The 27,495-nt window shown below is 38.5% G+C and overlaps 2 protein-coding genes across 2 annotated transcripts in view; one reads left to right on the forward strand and one right to left on the reverse strand.

Annotated features, from left to right (window-relative positions):
* LOC140231583 (putative 3-methyladenine DNA glycosylase) lies at positions 1-13,799 on the forward strand. Its single transcript, XM_072311730.1, has 4 exons — positions 1-57; positions 862-918; positions 8,616-9,049; positions 11,460-13,799. Exons 2-4 carry the CDS (start codon positions 908-910, stop codon positions 11,834-11,836), a joined length of 822 nt encoding a protein of 273 aa, XP_072167831.1. The 5' UTR covers positions 1-57; positions 862-907; the 3' UTR covers positions 11,837-13,799.
* The window catches only part of LOC140231797 (uncharacterized), a 27,068-nt gene continuing 13,334 nt past the window's right edge, over positions 13,762-27,495 (reverse strand). The window contains exons 2-6 of the mRNA XM_072311951.1: positions 20,107-20,227; positions 18,844-18,907; positions 18,073-18,228; positions 17,173-17,362; positions 13,762-16,390 (exon numbers count right to left, since the gene is read on the reverse strand). Of these exons, the coding sequence (XP_072168052.1) occupies positions 16,228-16,390; positions 17,173-17,362; positions 18,073-18,228; positions 18,844-18,907; positions 20,107-20,227 (694 nt within the window). The 3' untranslated portion in view covers positions 13,762-16,227. The remainder of the gene's footprint in view (positions 16,391-17,172; positions 17,363-18,072; positions 18,229-18,843; positions 18,908-20,106; positions 20,228-27,495) is intronic.

Here is a 27,495-nt window from a genome sequence, read left to right on the forward strand (position 1 = left end):
TAGCTAGGTCCAAATTGTGAAAGTCTCCCGTCACTTCCTGGATTCGGACAGATAAAGGTAACGTACATTAATGTAGACTTTTAATGTTGTATGGGATGGGGTGGGCGTTTTCAGAGACGAAGCGCGTAGCCCCATGTATGTATTTCCATGACGTGACACTCGACTTTTGAAAACCTAGTCTAACGTTTATAGAACTCTAACTGCGACCAGCAGCCCCAACGTACAACGTACAGTGTTGCCCGCCGCAGAACGGCGGGTCTCCGGGGCTAATAGAACTCTAAAGTTAGTAGGGGGGGGGGGGGGCCTACAGTAATAATGTAGCGTTACAATCATTGCACATTGTATTCACGTGATTATCAGCTGAGTTGAGTCCTAGCCACCTCCATAGTAATCTACTCTCTTCTGTCTCCCTGTTCTAATGCATGTCAAGTCATAATAATCAGTACTAGAATTCTAGTTAACGTTACAGTTACTACTAGCACAGTAATTTATTGTGATTCAAAAAAGTGAATTAAAATTTACTAAATTTTGCCGGTACTTTAGGCAGACACAGACAGTGTAGATCTCTATATGTGTTGGATAAGATCCAAGTGGGTCTACAGGTCTAGCTAGACCAGTAGTACCAGATCTACAGATAAGTTACAAAGAAGAAAATGCAGAGAGAAAAAAAAAATTGTAGTTGCCATGATGCATATATAGCCTAGATTCTATACTTTCACAAATCATTAGGAACAGAATCAGAAAACTTTACACTACAGTGGATACCCAATTAGACACAGAGACTAGGCAATGTTTAATACTGTGATCTAGTATACAGAGTACAGTTTGTCGTAAACTAATCAAATTTCCTTTTCTTTTTAGCTCTGAAAGGAAGATCTCTGGATAAAGCATCTCCAAAAAAGACACAATGAGTCTAAGGCAAGATACTGGATTTTATATTTTATAGCAAATTAAATGTATGACTCATGAGTCATAGCTCAGTCATTTTGTTGAATGGCTGCTGTCAAAAAATATGTTTGATGTCTTAATTATTGACATTCCACAGCACTGCCATCAGTTTTTTAATATGTGTGGCGCTCCGTCGGAATGAGTCAAAAGTCGCAAAAAATGAAATCGTAGTTATGCCTATAAGCGAATTCTACAGACTCTAAGCTTTACACTGATATGTAATACAACTCATTTCGACATCCCTATAGATCATAAAAACGAATATTAACCACGTTTGTTATGTCAGTTGATTTTCTAAATAACGGAGAAAATCGCTCTCAAAGTTCAGGCTATGTTCATGCTCACAACCTGTTTCTTTCACGGGACGAAACAATACAACTGTCCTGCTTAGCGACGGCGTTTACGCTCCATCGCACGCACTACCGTATAAGGCGATAGCTTGGGTATGTAAGATAATCAACCAATCGCAGGACAGGTCTATCATTAACGATTCTGACCAATACGGCAGCCCGAATGTAAACTTCGGCGCGTTTGTGTCCGTGCCGCTGCCGCCGCATGAATGAGTCGGTACGCGTTGTGTGTCGGCTGCGTTGTGGTTTGCCGCAATTTTTAACTCATAAACAATAGGAAACAGTAGAAAGAAAAGAAGGCACGCAATGCGTCTTACGAGAAGCGTCTTTTAGCGAGGGCGTTGATCGCTTCCATTCTCCTCCCATGTTGTTGTCAATGGAAACTAAAGAGGATGCGTTTAGCAAGTACCAATACCTAAATAGAACCTGAGAACCTATTGTAGGCGGGCACGCAATGCGTCTTACGAGAAGCGTCTTTTAGCGAGGGCGTTCATCGCTTCCATTCTCCTCCCATGTTGTTGTCAATGGAAACTAAAGAGGATGCGTTTAGCAAGTACCAATACCTATTAAATAGAACCTGAGAACCTATTCTAGGCGGGGGTTCAAAAGACAGCATCGGCAGAAAAAGTCAATGAAGTTGATTAACGATAGTCGTCTTTTGAGATCGTGTTCTTTGCGTGTACTTAAAACCCTCAAATTACGCACATGGTCGTAATGTTGCAGAGCATCAAAAACTGCTTTCGCGTCTTTTCTGCTGCAGCTGTATACAGCCGTAACATTATGAATTCCCGCCATATTAAAGGCACATTTCCTTTATAGGCGTTGCGTGCACAGTAATTATCGCTTATCACGCTTGCCAATGCTGCACATATTATACATATCAGAAGCAAAGGTTGATGTAGGCTTGACAGCTTCACGTTGGGTTTACAATGATTCTCAGTCACTTTTCAAATAGCATAGCATATAAAAAACAATTAACTTGTAGCTTAAGCGGAATTATTTTTTTTTTACATCACATGTGCAGTTACAATCTTTCTGCGTTTGAGAAGTGGATCATAAATAATAATACTGAAAAATATTCGGAATTAATACTTAGGCCTTCTTCACTTCGTTTTGTATTCACAAACCTTATCAGAAAAAAAAAATGATTGCTTGATTACTTTCGGGTAAAGGAACTACCGGAAAGGAACCGCATTTAATTTTCTTGTTAACGAACCTAAGCTAATGGCAAACCATATTTCATTGTGTGATTAACGAACCTTCAGAATAATCAATTGTATTACCCCCCTCCCCCAAGGAAAAAAAAAGCATTTCAATGTCATGCGCTGCAATAGCGATAAAAGGCCCTTTTTATTTCGTAGTGTGTCTCAGTACTCCTGTGCTTATTTCTAAGGATGTGCCTCTCTTAATGATTGCGATTGATGTTCAACTATTTCTTTCACGCGAGCTTGAACAGGAAGAAGCTAAAATTCAGGCAAGGAGACGAGTTTTCTTCCATGAAATGCAATCATTAAGACACATCTATTCACGAAAGTTGTGTGATTGCTTATGTGCTAAAGAATTGTGTCCATTACATGAATCAGGCACTATACAAAACGGTTGAAATCTATTGAAAGTCGAACTTCGTTTTGTTTTTTGTTTTTTGTTCAATTTCATTTCAATTTTAAGCGGGGATAGACTAGAAATTAGTTTGTCTATACTGGCAGGAGACATTACAGTTTTCCAGTACATGCTCCGCATTTAAACAGTCGCCATATTTTCGTGGTCAGAATCAGATAATGGACACGTGATATATTATAAAAATGAAAATAGAAAACAACGAACACGCCATATGTACAAACATTATGAACTTCAATGAATTAAACTTACCTGTGATATTCTGCATAAAAAACAAGCACGCCGATTAAATGATTTAATATAATTAATAGAGCACACAGCGATATCATGCATGGCAGATCAAATCAAGTTCAATTGGTGAGAAAGCTAAATGAAGTTAAAAAGTTGACTTCTCTTCGTTTCTCTTTCAATTCATGAAAACAGAATTACATTGTATATCTATTGAAGAGGATTGTCTCTGTTGCGAACGATCGCCATATATAGCACTGTTAGTCTCCTGCGCAAATCCGAATCCCTAAATACTTTAATTTTTGCTTGATAATGTAATAGCCCTGCTCATAATTTCATAAAGGACTCGCAAATTCAAAGTTTCAAACCGTATACTAAAACATTATATTGTATACGGTGTATTTCAAACAAACATTTTGAATGCGTTGCGTGTTAGCATGTTAATAGCACCAATCTGCCTTTTATTTTCCGTATACGTAAAGCGCACAGAAACGTAACCAAATGTTACAAAATACAGTGAAATGCATTTTACGGCGTGGTACAATCATTAGAAGTATATCCCATTCCTTTTTACTTTTATTTGCTCGAACCAAACCATGTGTCATTTTCGTAGCGACATCACTAGGAATTAGAATGTATGAAGATAATCGTTACTCATTTTTTTTTTTTGCGCTACTATTATAGCATTTACATTTTCCAACTTTTATTGACATGCAGTACTATGTTACTGTATTATTACGATTACGAATGTTGGTTATGAATTCAAAAGACTGGTTTATTAATCGAACTACAAAGGTAATAGCTGTTTTGAAAGTAGTTCGATACAAGTTCAAAACGCGATCGAAGTCATTGTCATAGGGGGAACTGATAGCTCTAGAAAACTTGTTTAGGCTAGTAAAGATTGCCGTATAGGCAATCTTTGTAGAAAGTTTTGACTTAGGCCGTCTATTGAGTATTTTGAGAAATTTAATAAAGAATTATTTGTTTTGATTATGTCAAGAATTACACTGCAAAAAGTCCGGTGTTAAATAGTGAACACCGAGCTGGTGTTAAATTTTCGGTGCTCATTTATGGTGTTAAATCAACACCCCGGGTGTCATTTCCAAATTTTAAACTGTTTTTTGAAGAGTTTCTTAGTAACTGCACTTCTTGTTGATTTTTAATTTAAACAAGACGATCAAGAATTTTACGTTGAAATACTAGATTTTTGAAAAAATGTGAAAATAATTTTACACCAAAGTAACACCAGCTGGTGTGGTCCCTTATTGAAGCTGGACGGGTGTTAAACCATTGATATTAAAGGGAAAGGCTAGTAACTGATCAGTGGGAATCAGTGGAAATGCTGGGAGATGATTGTTCCAATCCTTATGGGATTCATTCAAGAGTTCATTGTATATCTAATGTTGTGTGAAAATGATTTGCTTCAGAATGGTCTCATATTGAAGTAATGTGCAGTTTAATGCTTCCAGGTTAGCGTCCCTGGTCAGTGACGGAGCATTAATCTGCACATTACTTGAATATGAGACCGTTCTGAAGCAAATCATTTTCACACAACAACAGATATACAATGGACTCTTGAATGAATCCCATAAGGATTGGAACAATCATCTCCCAGCATTTCCACTGATTCCCACTGATCAGTTACTAGCCTTCCCCTTTAACACCAACAAGTATCAAATCAACACCATGTGGTGTCATTTTTTAATTAACACCAGTACAGTGTCAAAACAACATCTGGTACAGTGTCAAATTAACACCACGAAGTGTCAGGTGAACACTTTTCAACACCATCACAGTGCATTTTTAACACCTCTGGGTGTGGTCCTTTATTGAAGTTTGATCGGTGTTAGGTTTAACACCCGTGGTGTTAAATCTAACACCCATGTTTTTACAGTGTAGTTTGAACTATGAGAATAAAAAGGCGCGGTTACCCAAACAATGTCGTAGTTCGATTAGACAGTCATGATGGGTAAAGTGAATTCATGACTTGACTAATCCTTACTGAATTGATGATCACTTCTGTAAACCATCAGTTATGTCTTGTAATCGTAGTCAAAATTCTTTTGAGCGATGAGACGAAAACCAACAAACAAAATGCCGTGTATCATCGCTCGAGATTCCAACATTTGGCGTCACCCGACCAACAATAAGTGACAAATCAAATGGAATATAATGTTGTGGGATAGCAGACTGTGTTACGATTTTTAAATGTTTCGAGCAATTGTTTAAAAAAAAAGAGAGAAAATGAGGGCAAAGTTCAAGAAATTAGAAAAAAGCACGTAAATGCAGGAGATCATGTTTGATAATCAAAGTAAGAGATTACAATCGGCCATGCGGATGTCTATGATTGCCTTATTTACATGTCTGATTTTTGTAAACTATGTGATATTTAAATTTAAGTTTCCTTCCCTCCTTGATAGAAGTTTTGTTGGGTTTTCGCTAAAGGCATTTATTAGGAAACGCTGTAAAAACGACAACAAATGCCTACTATACATCAAGATATGACCTATACATACATGAAACACAAAAAAAATCTCTACGTTCTGATATAAATCAACTGCTTGTTTGTTTGTTTGTTTGTTTGTTTGTTTGTTTGTTCTGAATTACCATGGTCTTTGTCGGGGGAAAGATGAAGAAAAGTAGTAGAGTGTATCACTCTCAAATCCGGATGATTGCGATAAGTGTGTATCCCCGCCCTTTCTATACAGGTAAACGATTTAAGCTTGGTATGCTATTATAAAAGCCTGCATGTGTCACGCGGAAGAACTGATTCCGTGATCACTTTTAGCCTTTCATAAAATTCACGTTTTAAGATGGTAACGATAGCTTGTAGGAGATAGAGTAAGTTAGCATTACTGACTGTGGTTCTGAACACAAAAGGAGACTGAAAAATTCCTTTACAAATTAGCAGACATAATGCCGATCCTCCAACACTGTTGCTCCATTCCGTCATTGATTCTGCTATCAATGGCGAAGAAAGAATACTGGTTGCGTGATTATCCACCCCTTGATAGCAGGAAGTTTACCTTTCATTGTTTAAGGCTTCGTTGATGCGGGGTTTACTCGGATACAAGGCGTGAACATTGCCGTCCGAGTTCTTTCATTCGAAATTCCTCAGAATACGCAATTCAATGGGCAATTAGCGCTGCTACTTGGCAAAGTTGTTAGCCAACCCAATTCTTTGCAGACTTGACCTCTCACATGTCAGCTACACGCAATACACGGCAAACAGCTATCATTACAAACATTCTGATTAAAAAACAAAACAAAATGAAGAAGCACACTTTTGAGTAGCGACACAGCTTTCTGTCCCTTTCTCAAATAGGTCCTACTTCTAAAAAAAATACACAGATGACTAGAGTCAGAATATCCTCCAAAGGGAACACGAGCTATCTGGGCATTAATAATGTTTGTCTTCCGATTTCTCTCCATGCCGTCACGGCCCAAACCATCATAAGTAATAAGGCAATAAGTTTCATTAACCAGGGAAATAAAAGTACGCATTACATACATTTGGCAAATTATCACACAAATTGTCGACTTTATAAAGACGAGAATAATTGACAACTTAGGCCCTACTATATCTTCAGAGATGAACTTTAAACAGCAAGTCACATACCAGGGAACGAAAGTTATGATTATTTGAACAAATTCATAAATGAAGCCAATTAATAACCGTTGTAAAAGTACACACACGCATAAAAAAGGTTTCGAGTTCGATATGTGATCATTGTATTAGTTCATAGATAAAGTATCATAAATTTTGCGTGATCGTTCGTTGGAATTATTTTTTTCAGTGCGATTTGTGCGTCATGTCAATCACCATGTCATTGAAATGGAGTGCGTGTATCAAACGAAACTCGCTGGTCATGCAATCAATAGCCTTGGTCAGCTCACTATTATTGCGTAATTCTATAGCCCTCGCCGCTTGGCCGCCGACGCCGCCGCGCGCACCATGCTTTGTTTTGTCTTCAAAGGGGTCAAGAGCAATGCCTCATTAGCATACACCCTAGCAACGGAGGCGGAGTCTCGATCTGGCAAGAACAATAGGTGCGAAACGCAACGCAAAGGCGAGCGTTCGAAAAAAATGTAACCGAAAAAAATTGTCTCAGAAAAACGGTGATTTGGGACACTTGTACTCATTTTCACACGCTGAAATTTTCTGTACAAACAGATAAAACATAAAGGAATCAAAATCCGTCATAAAAAAATTTCGGCCCGAGTAGTGCTTCCCCTTCATTTTCGGCTCATTACGGGAAAACTCCCCGTGCGACTTATGACTCATTTTGTCGGAGCGCCACACATATGTACAAATACAGTGTACATGCCCCAACCCTTATCTGATTTGCTGCAAGTTCTGGCTTGATCTAGACTAGGGCCTAACTGACGGCAATTCAAAAAGAAAAGAAAAAGACTTTTTGAGTAAATTTCTCCTTTGTCTTTACTCTTTCTAGTGGCTGACTTCAAATGTAAATAGTTGTGGTACAAAGACATCATGTAGGCCTTTACCAGCTGTGTATACAGTTTCACTTTAATGCATTTTTGTGCTTTGTCAAGAATCAAGCGCTACTAACTTTCATTTTGTTGCAGATATAGTGAAGACAGTGAAAGAACGCCATAGATTATAAATCCATTGCATCTTTTTAATACAAAGAGAGGGTAGAGGTTGGGTTTACTCTCATGCTCAAATTGACAAAATGATGTTCGTTCATGCTTTCTTAAAGGTAGGGGATACCTTTTACAGACCTCCCAAAATGCAGCAAAACATTAAATATGAACCTCAGGGGACTTGTTTAGGCCACTGCTGAGAAATTTGGAAGTCAACAGTTATCTACAATTTGAATAATGCACAAAACTCAACTACTCAGTAGTTCTGTGTGTCAGCCACACTTAAGCCTTTTTGTTGCAGTCTTCTGTATTTTTTATCTATAAACACAAATCTAAAAGTATAAGAGCTGACGTAATAGAGTGTGTGGCAAGAATATATATAGAAATGTTTGTAAGTTTTGATGAACTTTCTTCACAAAATATACATGATGGACACACATGCAGAGCATGGGTCTGCAAAGGTAGCCTAGTAATGTACTGGAATTTACGGTGAGCCCCGCAAAAAAAAAATTCAATTCAAAATCTAACGGTCAATAAAAATGTACTAAATGTTACCTTCCACTTTCAATACTTTATGGGAGTTTCTAAAATGATACTCTCTTCAACATACCACTGTATTTATACAACTCTTCATTTAAGGCATGCAAATGGGATTCCCTACCTTTAAGTGATTTTCACCTCAACAGTCCAGTCTCGTGTTCATAAAAATGTGTTGCATATTTATCTGTTATTACCAAGCTAATCACAAAAATAGGTCAGTTGAACAAGTGGAATCCTTCAACCAACTGTGCAAACTTCTCTCTTGATTATGAATACATACCTCAGTGAGTTTGGTGGTCTTTCCCTTTTTCTTCACTGCTGCAGGAAGGCACCCAAGCGAAAAGCTGCTAAGAAAGACAAGGGGACTGTTAGTGGAAGCACAAGTCCGTATTTTGATGCCTCTGTGACTTCATCAAGAGCTAAGATCTCACGAGAGACGCCCAAAGAGGCTGATGATCTGGGCAGAAACCAGATGCTGTCAAAGGGCTCAAAGAAGTTGGGCAAATCATTCTTCGATCAGCAGTGCATCAAATTGGCAAAGCAACTGCTCGGGCAAGTTCTGGTAAGGCATGTGAATGGGAAGCGACTGGCAGGAAAGATTGTGGAGACAGAGGCGTATGTGGGTGCAGAGGACACCGCCAGCAACACCTTCAATGGCCGTCAGACGCCTTCCAACAAGAGCATGTTTCTCAGCCCTGGCCATGCCTATGTTTACCTCACGTACGGAATGTACCACTGTATAAACATCACTAGTAATGGTGAGTCAATTGCTTCTATTAGATCTTCAGAATGTCAGTGATATATATTGATCAATGGATGAACCCACAGACACTGACACTCACTCTTTGAAAGATTGTGAAAGTTGACTCATCTTTCCTCCATAAGAGGTTGATAGTGCTTTGCAACTGCATTGTTTGTAATCAGTTGCTAAAATCTGCTTGGTTTCCACAGAGTATTTTGGGACAACAGCAGTGCGTAACCAAGGCATTATATTCATCCTACCAAAAAAGACCCCAGACCATAAAGAAAATATGGATTTCCAACCATCAAAAAAAAAAAAATTACATTTTGAGAAAATATTGTGTTTGTCAGAACAAACCCAACTTATACATCTACCGGTAGTATCAGTATGCACCAGATTGCATGATTTACCGGTACAGTTTGAAAATGCCAACGATCCTTGCCATGGGAGGACGATACACCCCCTTGCACACTCCCACTTGGTCACTTTGCCCCCTCGATCAGCGTGGACGGGTAATCTAACACCAAGCTGTTCTCCGACCTTGGCATTTCTGATACACACACACACACTCGTACGCACACAATCCTGCATCCTTTCAGTTGTATTTTCAGTTTTTCGAACAGGACCATGTGTCTCTTGTGATCACGTTTAAGACTAAGGGGTGATTTGGTGTGCTGACTGTTGTGAGGATCACAAGCAGGATGATGTGGGGATACAGTGGACTCTCGTTATAACAAAGTCCTCTGGAACGGCAGTTTTCTTTCATTATATCGAAATTTCACTATAACCAACAAATAAACAATAAAAAAAAAAAAACATAGAGAGGATAATGTTGCAGCCTGAATTTTTACTTCGTTATAACCAGAATTTCGTTATAACCGCATTTGTTATAACTGGAGTGCACTGTATTTTAATTTGTAGTCTATTGAAAGCACCAGTAGATTTGTTTTCCAGAAGTGGTACATATAATGGATGTAGTGGAGAATCTTTTTCATCACACACAGATGACAAAGCTTAAATTCTAAAGTTAGGAGAAGAAACTGAGATAGATTTATGACTTAAAGATCACACACAAAAAAAAAAAAAAAATCTAGAGGGTCACAAATGCACATTGCAAATTTAGTGAGGCAAATTTGACCTTCTTCGAGATGGATTATCTACTGGTACTGTATAAATGCTACTACAGTATTTGTCTTACTGTCTATTTTTGTGATATACAGTTAAACTCGCATAAGTCGATCTTCTCGGGACTGAGCAAAACACATCGACTTAGGCGAGTTTCGACTTGTGCGTAAGTCGAAAAAAAATCGACTTAACAACAGTCACACCACACGTACATTATGTATAAATGTACATGTATGTTGTCTACTCTGGAGCCGAGAGCTGGAGAGGCGTGCCGCAGCACGGGTCGCCCGGCAGGGCCGCGGCTAACTTTGCATGGACAGTGCATTAGCATTGGCACAGGTCCGATTACTTTACACCCTTGTTAAACCTTGGGGAAGTGAATATGAACGATATTCGAGCAGTGATTGATTCCAGTTTACCATACCGTGGCTTGAAATGCGTGTAGAGGTGTACTTCTGATTTACCCGTGCCCGTAACTTTCCCCCTACTTTCCGCTTTGAAAACTCAGCAGCTTCATCCATCCACTGCACAGCGCAGACTGCAAAACATACACAGACTATACACAGCCCAGTCGCTGTACGTACGTAGCGCGACAGGGCTGTACCAGCGGACCTCCAAACACGAAGAGAGTTCAACAATCGCATGCGATCGCTTTGAATGTTGATACTTTAGATTATTTTTTTTTTGTCACCTGTCTGGTCGGGCTAGTTCTTATGTAAACAAAAACTGGCGTCTAGTGATTTTGATAGTGATTTATTGCACAATAAAATCTTATTCGACTTAGGCACAGTGAATTTAATGGTTTTTCCATGAAAGTGTTCTTGGAATTTCATCGACTTAGGCGAGTATTCGACTTACAAAATTCGACTTGTGAGTGAATTATTACACGTAAGTCAATGGGGAAAAATCGGGACTTTTTAAAATCATCGACTTGCGCGATTATTCGACATATGCGATGTCGACTTAGGCGAGTTTAACTGTATCTGCATTTAATTAAGTGTGCATGTCTACATTGTATGTAAATTGCCATGTGTATTCAGTATTAACTTTCTGTAAGTGCAATGTTTATACATTAAGTGGTAATGTAAGGTAATTTGACATTATTGTGATAAAATATTTAGGTTTTTTCTAATCTCAGATATCTATATACTTAACTGTGTTTCCCGTAATCATAATTTTTCTCTGTACACATGGCAATATTAGTCTGTGGACTTGCTGTTATGCTCTTTTACTTTGCAATAAAACTGAAATTAACTTGAATTAAATTGTACGGCATTCCTATTCATTTTTTTGTCTTACAGGTAGTGGTGAAGCAGTTTTGCTACGAGCACTTTCTCCCAGTTTAGGAGAGGATGCTATGACTCAGTTCAGAAGTGAAGCCAGCAAACGACAAAATCTGCAGTTTAAGACAAAGGAGGTGTGCAACGGTCCTGCAAAACTCTGCCAAGCCCTAAACATAGACCGGTCCATGGACGGCACAGATTTGACAACCAGCAACACGCTATGGGTGGAGAGCGGCGACTGCGTCCCCGACGCCGACATCGTGAGCTGCCCGAGGATAGGTATTCATTCGGCGACCAAGGAATGGGTGGAGAAACCACTGCGGTTCTACGTGAGGGGAGAGCCTTGTGTTAGCAAGAGAAACAGAGCTGTTGAGGAGGCAACTGATGAGAATTAGTATAACACACACTTCAAGGCTCAAGACAGCCTGTGTCTGTGATGATTATCACATTTGATTCCCAGTGCTTTCAGTGTAATCAAGTTTGCCAAAGTCATTGAAATCATTGAGATGTAATGAGTTGAACAACTACATAATACAGTGTACACACTTTGTATATCAAAGCATATTGGCATATGGAAATGTACAAAACAGAGCCTATATAATGGACCAAAGTATGTCACTTGGGTTGACGTACTCAAATTTTTCAAATTTGTCTTACCTGGGAGAGTAATCTGTTCTCTACCTACTGTCAAAAATCGACAGCTTACAACAAAACTGAATTGTGTTATTAGCACTTTTTCAGAACCATTTTTTGGGGGACAGACAATGCTTCACTAGAAAATTGATATTTCTGCACAGCACGCCTGAGTAACCCTTACCTTTAAATCCTCTAGATCTTTTCTCCCTTTTCTTTAAAACTGCACCTCCCAACTCTTGGTTCACTCACTTTTAGAATGGGTTAGGATTGCCCAGTTTTGACAAGATATATACACATATTACTTTAAAGCTCAGAACCTGCTCTTTTAAACTATGTGGAAAAGAGGAAATTCATTTTGTGGGTTTTGAGCAGAGCAGTCGGGTATACAAGTAGAACCTGCTCATGCTGTCACTCCTTTTAAGTTTGAATTCTTGCCTCTGCACAAAAGGAAGACAATTCAGTGGACGAGTTAGATTTTGCATACATCTCACAATTCCCTTGGTTCACAAAGATTCAACTTCTGCAAGTCTGTCATTGAGTTTGACATGACATTTGTACATGAATGGATCTTAAGCATGAATGTCTAAACCACAGAGCTTAAGACTTAGCCAAGCCATAAAGAGTGAGGGTAAGTGTATGTTGCTAGTTGATAATTGTTGGAAAGGATGATTAATGGAGGTTTAATATGCATTAGTACAAGTGTACATTGTATATTTCAAACTCAGGTAATTACTGTAGTCTAGTACTGAAGAAAATTACCAGTATTGAAATTGTATGAAATACCTATATCCTTAAACGTAATATGCATGAATTTAGCTTGAACTATCCATTTAGTAATGCAATTTGGAAGGAAAACCTTGACTGCGAAGTGGCCTCTTTGAAATTAATGAGTAAAAATTCAAGGTCCAGGGTCAGTGTTTACATTTTATGGCCAAGCAGCTTAATTTTCCCATCATAACAAGAGCTCAAAATACCAAATAGAAATATAATTTGGCAGAAGGAAATCTAGAATACAAAGCAATAGAGTTGATAGGACAGGACTGAAAGGCTAAAGGTCATGGTCAAGGGTGCTTTAAATGTCACCTCAAAATGTCATTTTTTCAGTCGTAATGTCAGTTATGAAAGCCCATTGGATGTAACTTGATAAGTGTACGAGTACATCTATGTATTACACAGGAGATATTGCCCTCGTGCAGTTAGATTGAAGTTTGAACCCCAGACATCATAATTGGTGGACTTTGCTTGCCTCTGATGAAGGGCCTTCTGTTGGCAGAATAGGCCTTTAGTTATTGTATGAGATGACAGAGATGTGCAAGTCGACTGCACATGGCAATCATCATTTTAGATATCTGATAATTTACAATGAAAGAAACACAAAATATTAATGTCGGATTTCATACCTCCATGGAAAATAGATTGTCAAAACTTTTAACGAACCAGTTAAGCCCGAAGCAAATTTCAGTCAGGAATTAGGAAATCACAACTGTTATCTAACTCTGGTAATCGGAAGACAGTACATCAGCTTCAAATGTGGACAGCTTTGCATATGAATTTATAAACCATGTTTCGTGTACAATGTACATTTACTGCCAAACACTGATTTAAGTGCTTCATCGCAACAATTAGCATCTGAATAGATATGAGTAATTTTTACACATGTTAGAATGTTGTATGTGTGACACCAATAAAGACAATCAGAAAGAGTTGTTTCTGAGAAAATAATTTTGCAACATACAATGTACTTTATTTCACTCTATTACTTTAGAATTCCAAGATCTGTAGAGATGTGGAATACATGTACACTGTAAGTAAAACTCTTTGAACAACACACATCAAAATAGACATTGAACTTCCTCTGAAGTTCTTGTGGTAAGTTTCTCTGAAAAGCAAGCAAAAGGAGGGCTTCCTCAGTCAAGAACTGCTTTGATGCTGCTCTCTTAAGTTTCCATGAATATTAAATGTAAAAAAAAAAAAAAAAAAAAAATTTACAGTCAACCTTGCCTAAGTTGAAAATATCTAAGAGAATTAAAGAGGACTTAAAACCTTCAACTATTATTCACTTCTGGAAGGTCAACTTAAGCAAGCTTGACTGCATGCTTGACACAATACAAGTCATTTATATCACTATTATTATTTAATATGTGTGACTGTGTGTATATATGTATACACATACATACGCGATCGAAAGAAAGGTGCTTATATTTGAAATACATATGCCTTTTGAGCCTTAACCCATTGAAGACTAGTTCCGAGTATGCTCGGGCAAGTGTCGATTGGAAATGTGTGTTGTTGCAAAATCAGCCAGTCCTCAACGGGATAATATATCCACTTCAAGCTTAACTGGCTGAGAAATCATAATGATTATCAATCTACAGATTCACATTCATGTAACTGTGGGTCTTGAGAAAACAATAATGTTGTCTCTTTTAACATGTGGCATGAAGCTGCTATTCTGATGTGTCAATTCGTCTTCCTACTTGACTACATTAACTGAAATTAAAGCAGCATAGGTTTTCTAATCTGTTGATTTCTATCTTTTTTAGAAGTTTTCTGAGGACGATAAAAGAAAAAATCATGGGCATACATACAAGGGCTAATCACCAGACAGATGTTTTATTGTCGATGTCAATCAGTTGCAATAGAAACAACTTGGTAGAAGAATTTTATGAATTTGAACAAATGAGTTGTTACTGTATTCCAGACACTGGGACAGCATAATACATACACAACATTATGTGATGAAGTCTTTATCAGTGACAAAGCTGTAACATTTCCATAACAAGGGGAGGAAAACTATTTAACATTGTGATTAGACTCTTGAAATGGGAGTAATCACTATCCTCGACAACACAGGTATGACATCTGCAGACAATTACCAATGGCCTAGTAAGTTAGTACACTTCACATAACATTTCGTTGTATCTCAGCTTCATTCCCCCCCCCCCCCCATATATTCTTAATTATCAACATAATCACAAAATGATTTGTCAGTATGTTGGTAAAACTACAGGTACAGGTACCAAATATTTCACAAAACAGCTTTGGAGCTATGGATGTGCTACAGAGCAGAGTTCATGCCCCTACAACTGGCCTGACAAGGAATATCACGTACTGTATACATCAAAAATTTCAAAGGGTTTTTATTTTTGCGAATTTCGCGAGTCAAGCGCTGTTCGCAAATTTAAAGACACATGAAAATATTGACTCGGATCCTGACATGAAAATGACATGCACGTATACTGTACTTCTTTTCCATTCACGACTGTGTTCCACGATCGCGAATTTAGTCCAGAGGTCCAGATTCGCAAAAATTTAGACTCACTATATATGTGGCATATACTGTACGAGCTGAAATTTTCGCTGTGGTTTTATTTTCGCGAATTTCGCGAATCGCCTTCGAACCGCGAAAATAACAACGCGCGATTAACTAAGTTCAGTTAGACCCTCGTAACCGTGAAATTAACAACACGCGAAAATGTCCTCCAAGTAGCAATTCGCGAAAATATCTGTACGCGGAAATTTCAGCTCGTACAGTACAGTAAATTCAGAATATCAACATTAGGCTAAACCTAGACGAACTCTGACTGGACCTCGGTCCTCACTAAACTGCCCAAGCAATTTAGACTGGATTGTCATATGCCACATACTCTGAAACAGTACGTGTATGTCCTTTCTTTGGTCACGATACAAATTTCATATGCTTCAGTGTGTTTCTTATATGTGCATAATTTTTGAAAGGTGTCGTTACCACACCCCCAAAACCAACCCTCCTCTTTTTACCAGGCTTTACACAGTTCAAGTTGGGGCTTCCAGACATGGATGACTATAGCAATGCCACTCCACCCATAATACAACTTTGTGTGGCGGATGAGTTGTAGGAAGCCATTACGTGACTCGTGTCTACACTGAGGTAGGCTCTGCCAAGGCCAATGGTTGCCTGGCACTGCTACTCCTCCCATCCAGCTTAAACCGGATAAAGATTGACCACTGCCACACTTCTGTAAACTACTTCTACTCTGTCACTCAGAGGAGAGGCATGGCACATTGTATTAATGCCTGCTCCTGAGTAAAAGAATCATAGTGGACTGCCCGCAGTCCATTCATCGTCAGTGAACCTTGACCTTCACACAAGTCTCTAGGATGGCAGAGGTCACAAGAACTCTTTGTATTGGATGCTGGCCGCATCCTGATGGGAGCATGTCACGAGGACGTCCTTGAACTTGTCCAGGAGGGCATGCAGCTGAGACCTGTTCACATTTTCATAGTACATGATCTCCTCAAGATGGTGTCTTCCTCGCATGTAGGGGCACAACCTGCATCGAATGGAGTGTAAAGATTGGAAACAAAGACAAAAAGACTCTATAAAGCAATATTGTTGACTGCTGCACACAGTCAACTGGGATACCTCCACTCCCAGCCAGCTGAGAAACTTTGCATCTCTAATAACTTGTATTACAGCCTCAAATGCTATTAATTTAAAGTTTGATCATGTATTCTTCTCAGTAATCAACAAAGTCAAACCCTGGTCCCCTACTACACAAGTCCCTTTACAAGGCCTACTATCATCCTGACCAAAAAAAAAAAAAAAAAAACCGACAACAACTTTGATCAATTTAATTGAGCATTACCTAAGACTGCATTGCCCATCTTAATACACCATGCCCTCTATTATCATCAATGGTTTCTCTTCAACAAATTCAAGTCAAAATGCACAATTTTGACTGCAGGATAGGTGGTTTAAAGCCATTTAATGTCAAATACCCTTCCTCATTTCACACAATCAGTTACATTTCTAACTGATGAACATAGCAAATAAAGAACACATTGGTGACAATGACTGCCTTTATCAAGTATCAAAATGTAATCTTTGTAGACTTTGATCTGAAATTTAGATGAGGTGTAGCGAAGGACAAGGCTGTTTACAAGAGTGATGCTGATCTCTGTGTACTGTCATTGAGCAAGAATAATGCATGAGACTCCTGACAGGAAAAATACTGACATAATAAGAGTTACAGGATGTCTAAGGAGAAACTTGACAGACTGTGTCAAAGGCTCTGTGATTAATGTTACCATCTCTGCATGGGAAGATCCATACCTGGCAAACAACTTGAGGTCCTCGTTGATGTTGGCGTGGGGTACTGCCAGAACGCTCTGCTTCTCCTCCGCGGTCAGGTGCTCCGTCAGCATGTGCAGCACCCTCCGCCTCGGGTGGCCACGCCCCTCCTCCATCGGGTACGAGTCGTAGCTCGCGAAGCTGGTGCTGACGCTGAATTCGTCGGAGTCAACTGAGCAAGGGAGGAAGCCAAAATGATCTTTTTCCACATGTGAATAAAGCTCAACTCCAAGAAAGGAAATGAATATGTGTGCGCATCATCCACTGCCCTAAAATGCCTGATTAAGACAAGACGTGTAAAAGACTACTACACAAACTTTTCAAAATATATTTGCACCTACTGATGATTTGAAAGGTACTGTTTACCATTGGGAGCAATGATTTAAAAATATTCGAGCTATCACATTTGATGCATATGTGTAGGTCAGTTGCATCACAAAACATCCTATCATATAAACATTTTGCAAGAAAGCCTAAAACATAAGGAGATAGATATCACTATTTTTCTCACTAAACCATAACTGTAGATGGTTTATTTTAGAGACAATTTTATTATGACTATTATTTACATTTTGTACATTTAACAATACTTATGTAACATTTATCATATGATTAATATTTTTACATTGGTTGTTTCTATCCCTAACTCACATTTCAGAACTCTTTTGAAGCACTATAAAGCTGGATTTTTTTTTTTATCTCCAAATGGTAAATAATGCCTTTAATTTCCATCTATCTTTCTGCAAATCTCCCAATCCACCCTAATTAATTTTTGTGTCTAGGATTGCCTTCGTGTAACATCAACCACTTCCTGCATATGACAGTGCAAAAAATTCAGGGATTGGCTCTGCATTGCACTTACATGAAAGGTTTCCCCCTGACCACTGCCCTGACCACTCCCTGACCCAAGGGTGTAGCCCTTGCCCTTGTCCCTGGTGATGACTCCAAGGGTGGGGTGGACAGCTCCTTGTCCGGATCCTCCACAGGGGCATTCTTGTTTGTCACTTGGTTGGCAACAAGGAATATGTAGGTGTGGATCTGGATTCAGGAAAATATCAAACACATATAACACGTCAGCCCATAGATGGATGATACATGTAGTGACAAATGACGCTCTCCATGAAGTAAGTATCCTTCAAAAACAAAAACAAAAACAAACTAGAGAAACACTCTGAGAGCGCAGACCTCTGCCAAGCATGCAGCTCATTTCCACCACTGATCTTGTTCTTCCATAGAGATCAGTGATTTCCACCCATATGTATGTGTGCTGAAAGTCGCCCAATTTCCCAATATAGAAGCCTTTTGTTACATCATAAACCTCCAGCTGCGTGGCACGCCTACCTTAGCAGAAACAAGAGCATGCACTTTAGTGCCCGCATGCAAACCTCAAATACGCACAGCCTGAACTCCCAAATTCATTGACCCTACCTGCCAAAATATCAAAAATCCTTCATAAATTCCCTAAATATTTCCGGATCACTACCAAAAGTTAATCATCTGTTACTTGTGTCATTCTCAACCTTTCCTGTAAATTCATCCAAATCTGTTCACTACTTTTTGAGTTATTTTGCACACGGACAAACAAACAAACCAATGGTAATGAAAACATAACCTCCTCCCTTGGCGGAGGTAAAAATAAGATTTCCCACTTACCTGTACAAGCAGTCTTTTCCTGCAAAAGCCACATTATGATTTTGACCAGCTCTGCTTCAGACCTCTGAAGAGATAAAAAAAAAGTGAAAGAGAAAGTAAGTAAGTAAAGCCTACAGTATTACAATTACCTTCAAAGAGAAAGATATATCCATGCATGCAAAATCAAGGAATGCAGAGAGGCACGTAAAGCCCAAGTGCAGACAGATGAACATATTATATACATGTATATATATATACATGTATATACATAATATATATATATATATATATATATATATATATATATATATACATATATATACATACATATATATATATATATATATATATATATTCGAGGAATATGGCAGTGTAAGAGATAGTAACTCAATTTACATGGTGTCTCATTGCTTATCTGAGAATAGCCGCCCCAGTCATTTGATTGTGATATCATTTACATCATATTTCATGTACATCTATTCACAAGTAATTTCCTGATTTACCTTCCTGTGCATTTTTCCTCTAGTCTGTTAATAAATCTGTTAAAGGCATATCAAGGACCTTGCTGTATAATCTGATATAAGTTAGGCACAATGCAACCTTTACACTATTTGGGGGGAAATAGTTCACATTTATTACATTTTGCTTTTTATGCAAAGCATTATTTTTATTCTTATTATTTTCAACCTAGCCTTGTCAACTGATAAGCATCATATGCCTTTGGACTAACTGTAATGAATATTATATAAAACCTACTTGCAATTGTCTTACAGGAACTTCCCCATAAAATCCCATCACAGTTGCACACTAAAATCACCTGAGGTTTCCCAACCTATTAACAAGCTCTGAATGAATTCGTAGATCTCTAATTGAGAAGACATTAAACTAAAAGCATGACAAGAACTGCGGGACCCATATCTAGTATTTCATTATATCTGGGATAAAAAGGTAATATTACAAAAGAATGTGACCTCCAAAATACCTCATTACATCAGGTGCAACGTATCTAGCTACACCTGACCTCATTATATCAAGGTTTATAGTTGCCAGATGTATGAGCACATGACAGGGAAGAGGGTGAAATGAACTGAATTCTGATTTCTTGTCAAGACATGTTATCTCCAAACTGGAAGAGCTCCCCATGCTACATATTGTAATCACAGCTGTATGAGGTTCTACTGTAGTGGTCAGATGCAAAAGAATAAATAATGAATGGTAAGAGGATGAAATAAACTAAATTCAGATGACCTGGAGGAGAGAGCTCCCATAGCTGCATGGACTAACCTCTTTCTCTGCCAAGCGGCTCCTGTACTCACTGAGAGGAGTAGGAAGAGAGAAGTCTGCCAGGACCTTGAGCAAAGACTCGCCAAACCTCTGCCGGAACTCCCCTGAGAGGGCAGTGTCACTGCATAGGATAGGTGGGGGGGGGGGGGGGGGGGGCAGGAACAGAAAACACAAGGCAGATGTACAGTCACTTGCACTGAATTATTAATTACATGTATGATAACACCATCCCACAGGACCTGGATGCAGAGAGAGCTTTGACAAACTTATCCCCAAAATTGAATAAAAAAGAAGGGATTCATAAGGTAACACATAGATGTACATGTATCAATAGCAATGATTATGAGCTCTAACATACATTACCATCAGTATGCAAAAATTATCATTCTATAAAAGATAAAATACCCTTATCTTCCTAACGTACATTGTACAGTCTTTACAAATGAATACACAATATTTTAAGTCGCATCTTTTTATTCTATTAGAGCACAATGTGACAGCTTCGCAAAATTTTGTGTTTGGTGCCAAACTGTACATCCTCATTCCTGGCATAGCAAATCTACAGTCCATTCATCCCATATTATCTTGCAGTCAAGGGTAGAATCACAGACTGTAGCAGTATCAATGTGTGGTGTTGTTTGTTTCTTTTTCTTCTCCTTTTTGTTAACTCTGTCACAAACTATAAGAAGATTTACGTGACAGACCTTTTTCCCAGCTACTTGTCTGAAATAACAATATTTGTTTTGAATAACCAACAACGTTTAAGACTTTCATGTGACAAGATTGTTATACTACTCCATTTGGCTAAATGCTAGAACTTACAAAAATGTGCACATTCAGAATTTCTTTGCATACCATGTTGACTTGAACAATTCATACTCACGCCGAAGTCGGTGCACTAGGATCCAGAATGTAGACATTGCTTCCACAAATGGGATAAATGACCGTTGCTTTTCCCCAATATACCAGGTGACCCACAAGCTGAAACACCTACCAAAAAGACACCAACACAAAATTGTTCTGTATGTTTTTTTGTTCACTCCTTTCCAAAGATTTTATGTCACTAAAAAAAGTCTGAAAACAAACATTTAGTTCATAGTGTGCATGAATCATGCACATTTCTAATCATGCACACAAACAACCCCATATGATTAAAAATGAAAGACACAGTATCTTCATCATGTTTTCACCCATTCACACGATAACTTAACATTTACAAGGTGTTTGTAATATTGAAATACTTCTTCGTATAAGTTCCTAGCTTCTCAAAGCTCGCCCCCACCCCCCTCCACTTTTTTGCACCATAAATAGGAATACATAGGGTGTCACCACTTTGGACCCCCTCCCCCACTTCTTTTACCTTGGAAGAGCAAAAGTGGCTGTAGAAAAAAAAAAAACAGAAACCTTGAAGTGTGAGTGCAGTAAGGCCTTTGTTTTTGCGCTGACAATCTTTTTTCTCTTTTCTTTTTTTTTTCTTTTTCTGCTTGCTTGTTAGCGCGATTGATGATCGAGGAAGTGGGGGTGGGGTTCGCGACATGACGCGTTCATGAACAATCGAAAATGAGAGAGTGGTTGGATCCACATAGCGTGCACTCTATATAAGGAAAAATTGCCCTATCAAAATGGCGGTGGTAGCAAGTTTTGGTGGCTGCGTATTTCCTGGGTGAACACGCATTCCACTATGTTTTAGTTCGGTGACCCCACCCCCACTTCCTCATCAATCGCGCGCACACTGGTAACACGGGAGGTATCAGGCGCGGTGGAGCACCCCAATTTGCATCTCATTATCGCCCCGTTCTATTTGAATTTCCAACGGGCATCCACGGCTGCCCGAAACTGAGTGCATGAAAAAGTCAAATCTTTACCTTCTCCTTGTGCCGCTATGCGTGCCGCTAGTAAACTCAAACTTCCCACACTATCTAAGTTTTTAAAAATCTTCCTTTTGATGAAAAAATTATGAAATTTGCTGCACTAGAACTTGAGATATTAAAGCTTTTTGAAAATCACCTCTCGCAAAACATGCTCTCTGTTTTTTTACGACTGGACCATGGCCGGGCTCCAATGTGTCCGAAATTGGCAACATAAGTTCATCAGGCCTCAATCCATGTATGGTGAAAGTTTTCGCTTGATTCAACCTGTACTTTTTGAGAAATCAACTTGTTTCTACAGGGTTTGGAATAGAAAATTGTAGTCAGCGAAGCATTTGAAAATGACGTCATTTCTTTTCCCGTAACATGGGGATGCGTGCGTGGATACGTGAGATTCAGGATTTCGTGCGTTGTTGTTGGTTTGCATGTGACGCTGTGCGGCCGCAGTCAATTTTGCCAGCTGGGATTCTCGTGCTGTGTGATTTGGTAAGTAGGAAGTTTGATGAAATTTCATTCGTGATAATCATATTTGAATGTTGTATTTCTTACAAACATCTTAATGTTTCGTTTAAATGAGTAAAATAATCATAACAATGTAACGGTCTGACATGATGTGGTTTTGATCGGACTCTGCGGCGCGTCTCTGTCGAGGCCGAGCTCGAGGTTCGGCCCGGCCAGGCCGGCCCGGGCGGTGGACCTTAGCAGTTGGTAGAAAGCTGAGCGGAGCCTGTGATTGTGTTTGTGAATGTGTGAGGCCCGGGTGTGAAGCTTGTGATTTTGCGCGTTGTTTTTGCGATTTTGGTAGCACATGCGATTAACTTCTTCATAAAAATCATAAGCAGGAATGTGTTTGTTATGAAATTTTCTATTCCTAGTTATGAATTCAGCAATGACCATGGCCAGCAAAGCTGAATGAATAACACCGTATTTAAGTAACACTAACATTTAAACTCTAAATTATAATAAAATTCAAGTAGAAATCAAAGCACTCAATCATGCAGATCATCCCTCTGTTAACTTGTGAACTAGAATCTAATATTACTTCTCTCGGAATTAAAGCTACGGTCACAGATATCCCTGCAAATGCCGTACAAAGATTTTTGTCCATTTGGGGCTGTACAAATCGGTCATTTTTACAGTGTTCGTAAGGACTTCTGTGACCGTAGCTTCAGTGGGATGCATACTTCTGTTTATGCGTTTCTGTACGATTGATGTGCACCGAGTTGGAAGAGGCAATCATTGAGGAAAGTGATGTTGCTATTGGAATGTGTGAGAAGGATCTATGATACATGATTTTGTAAATGTGGACAACATCTGAGAGGAAATATGGAAGGATTTGTTGGAAGAAGGTGCATACACATAATTGTAGCAAAAATTACTAGTACTTAATAATACATAAAAACACTTTAAAACAATGTACGTAGGAAGAAAGACAGTACCACACACATGATAGTGATAAACACACACACACACACAAAATTAATGCCTACCTGCATGTACATCAATAAAGAACATGGCCGCTGAAAATAATTCAGATTTACATAAACTGGCCCCCATCTGCTTTCGTCCAACTATGCCATCCACCCAGTAGAAGGTAATCAAAAAAAAAAATAATGATTTGAATAATAATCATATAAATAAAAAAAAATGATAAAGATTGGATTTTCTGTGTCATCGCATATTTATGAACAAATAGTTTTTCCTCCTCCCCCCTCCCCCTTCCCTAGGCCAAATTTTCTTCTTCCTCACACATGCCATATAATGTGACACAGGAGTAGATTTTTTGCATTTAGATCTATATTGTCTCAGAACACAGTTCTCAGTTTTTAGATTAACATGTCAGCTCAGTTCAGTCTGCATACTTCTACTTTCTCGTGTTTTTGTTTCTGTTAAAATATCTCCTTCGTAGAAGGTAAGAAATTACATTTATTCGATCAAATAAAAGTGCAGTGGCCGAGTGTCGCACGGCGGTGACTGCTGAGCTGCTGCCGCGCACGCTGCATGCAGCAATGCGTTGTGTGTGCTGTGACATGCAACGCTACAGTGACGCGATTATATATACATGGGACCGACCTGTACGCTTAGCGTTCGTGTCATTTTTGACATCACCTTCTGGTTTTTTCCGACACAACCATGGCCGGGAATATTACGGTATGACATTTAAAATGCAAGCAGATAAATAAATGTCGGTGTACTTTGTCCGAATGGCGCTTTTGTTCCGCAATCACACTTCGTGAATCTTAGGATGATTTTCGAGGCATATTTTTGGTAATTTTGCTCGCCAGGTTTTCGCTAAAATTTCACATTTTATCATTGTCAAATCCTTTGATATGTTATATGTGAATATTCGGACATGTTTTCAAATTCAAACTAACCCAATTTTAATCCAAAAATAGGCTTCCTTAAATTGTTATTAGCTTGAGAAGTTGTTTACTTTTTCTCAACTACGCGAGTACATGTTGTTTACTTTATGCAAATGAGGCTCGGCTGCCGATGGATTTCTGCGAGATAATTGGGGTGCTCCACCGCGCCTGGTATATGGTATGATCAAGGAGGTATGCTCAATTCGGTGTAATAATGGCATAGATAAAAATGGCAGTGGTAAAAATGGCAGAGGTGAAAATGTCAGATGTAATAATGGCAGAGGTAACTAATTAAGACAGTGGTACAAATGTCAGAGGTAAAGTTGTCAGTGGTCGAAATGTCAGTGGTCAAAATGCCAGAGATAAAAATGTCATTGATAAAAATTTAGTCGTAGAAATGCAAGATGACGAGGTAAAAGTGACAGATGTTTTATTTTCCTTCATGTTTCTGACACCTTTCTAGCAATACGCGCTTTTCGTGCCTTCTCCTGAAATAATTAAAGCACGGGGGAGACCGAGGAGAAATGGGACACGGGGAGAAATATAAACTCATGTATAAAAGTTGAAAAATGGTCGGCAAGTCAACAATCCAATTATATCAGTATGAGCCTCGGTACACCTGAAAAAGGACATATTGACTACCATACAGCTCTACATGTATCTTGTCAGTAAAATATCAAACTTAGATCTCGTAGGTCCTATACTATGTTGATAGGTATTTTAATAAGACCATAAGTGTACAAACTTCTGAAAATAAAGTTGCTTGATAACAGACATGCAGATATGAAAAATTGGCGGGGATCTTTTACTGTTTTTGTTATCACTGGGAGAAATTTAATCGGGCATAGTGTTACATTTCTCCCCGCAGCACATGTAAATCCTATATACTTTGGTCATGATGGTAATCTAATTTCTCTCCAGGTTGTCTCATTTCTCAGCGCTTGATGTCCCATTTCCCCCCAAATTAGGGGTTAAACAAATCATTAATTACACGAAAATGTATATATATATATATATATATATATGTATATATAAAATAGGGGTATCACAAAATGCTCTACTAATGTTCCTACACTCCTGTGCTACATACTCTCTCTAAAAAAAAAAATCGAGTGAAAATATTCACTCTTAAAGGAGTGAATACAAAAAAGAGTGAATTTAGAGTGAAATTGGAGTGAATTTTGAGTGAAAATGTTCATTTTCACTCATTTTGGAGTAACCTCAGGGATCACTCCTAAATCTTTGAACAATGTAATGAAATATTTTGCATGAGCCTACTGATGTCTGCCGATACATCTAGCTGTAGTTTGTTTTTTGCGTTTTGTATTTTTATGCCTCCGCAACGAAGTGGCCGGAGGCATTATGTTTTCGGGTCGTCCGTCCGTCCGTCCGTACGTCCGTCCGTCCCGTTTTGTTTTTGTCGATATCTCAAGAACCGTGTGGTGGTTTTACATCAAACTTGGTATGAGGGTATATCCTTGGGGGATAATACTTTGTGTGGATTTTAGGGTCGCAGGGTCAAAGGTCAAAGGTCAAAGGTCAAAGGTTATTTTGTGAAAAAAAAAAGAAATTTCATGTTTTTCTCCATATCTCGCAAATGGTTCAAGGTATCTTCATGGAACTTAGTATATATGCTTGTACCGATGGGCAGTGATTATCTAGGGAAGTTGGGGGTCATGGGTCAAAGGTCAGGGGTCAAAGGTCAAGGTCAACTCCTCAAAATATCACTACTTTCCTTATATTTATGCAATGAATGAAGGTTTTTTTTTTTAACTTGATGTATACATGTATTACCCAATTATATTCTGTTGGAAGTTTCTTGCCAAAAGGTCAAAGGTCAGAAAGTCAAAGGTCAAGTGAAAGTGCTAAATTGCACTTTTTCCTCCATATCTCAAAAGTAACTCAAGGTATCATCATGAAACTTACATATTTATGCATGTTCAACCTAACAGTGGTTCTCTTTGGAACTGTGAGGTCAAAGGTCAGAGGCCAGGTTTAGATAATGCTATTTTCCCATTAGATACTGAAATTATACTTTTTCTCAATACCTTGAAAAATTACTCAATGCATAAACTTATAAAAGGGTCAAAAGTCAAGTAAAACTCATCAGTTCCCCCAAATACCTGCACTCTGACATTTTAATCATTCATCCAATTGAACCTAGTTCTAGGAAAGTGAACATTCAGCACATTTGTGTCAAACCTGTCATTTTGATATTTTGCCAATTGTTTGAAACTGTCATCACACATTGTCAAGACATTGTACTATAGACCTATTAGGAGAACCATGCATTATGGCGGAGGCATATCAGTCGTCGTAGCGATGTATCTAGTTACTTCTACATTATGTCGTGATCAGGTCTTGTGAGATAGGCTCCTACGAAACCTGAATGTGAGAAAATAACATAGAACAGGTGAAAAATTAGCGGTTCGCTTCGACAATGTCTCCTTCACTTCTTTACACTAAACAGTTCAAAAAATGAAAAATAATGACAATATACTAGCCTGGAAGTGAGCGGAATTCGTTTGTGTAAGAGTGTGTATGTGAGAGTAAATGTTGTATATCTGCGTATAGAAGTATATGTTTATACCAAAAGTGGGTTCGTGCGTGTGTGTATGTGTTTGTGTGTGTGTGTGTGTGTGTTTGTGTGTGTGATAATTTCATTGGGCGAAACAACGTATAGGATTATATTGTTTAAGGGCTATGCAGCATTGTTGAAACCCCCTTAAGTAATAATAATAATAATGATAATTTCCCATAGGCCTATACTAGGCTCTTTTTTGGCTGGTTTATTATTCCTCTGAACAGACAGATTACGCCATTGCACTTGAATCAAAGTCAGAATAATGAGAGAGCTGTCATCTTTTTAAAACATAATTCAATAAATATTCTTCAAATCTGCAATTTGGATTTGATAATTTGATAAAATACAGTTTGCTCTGGCTATATAGGTCATTATTCAAAACCTCTTCATACGTTTACCTCTGACGAAATCGTTCTCATTACTTCTGACATTTTACCTCTGCCATCCCTTTTTGCCTCTGCCATTTTTACCTCTGCCATTTCTACCTCTGCCATTTTACTATGACATTTTTACCTCTGTCATTTTTACCTCTGCCATTTTTACCAATCAGGTTCCATAGCTAGATAGAGCTAGG

The sequence above is a fragment of the Diadema setosum genome, chromosome 8 (genome assembly GCF_964275005.1).
Source record: "Diadema setosum chromosome 8, eeDiaSeto1, whole genome shotgun sequence".
NCBI classification, from domain to species: domain Eukaryota; kingdom Metazoa; phylum Echinodermata; class Echinoidea; order Diadematoida; family Diadematidae; genus Diadema; species Diadema setosum.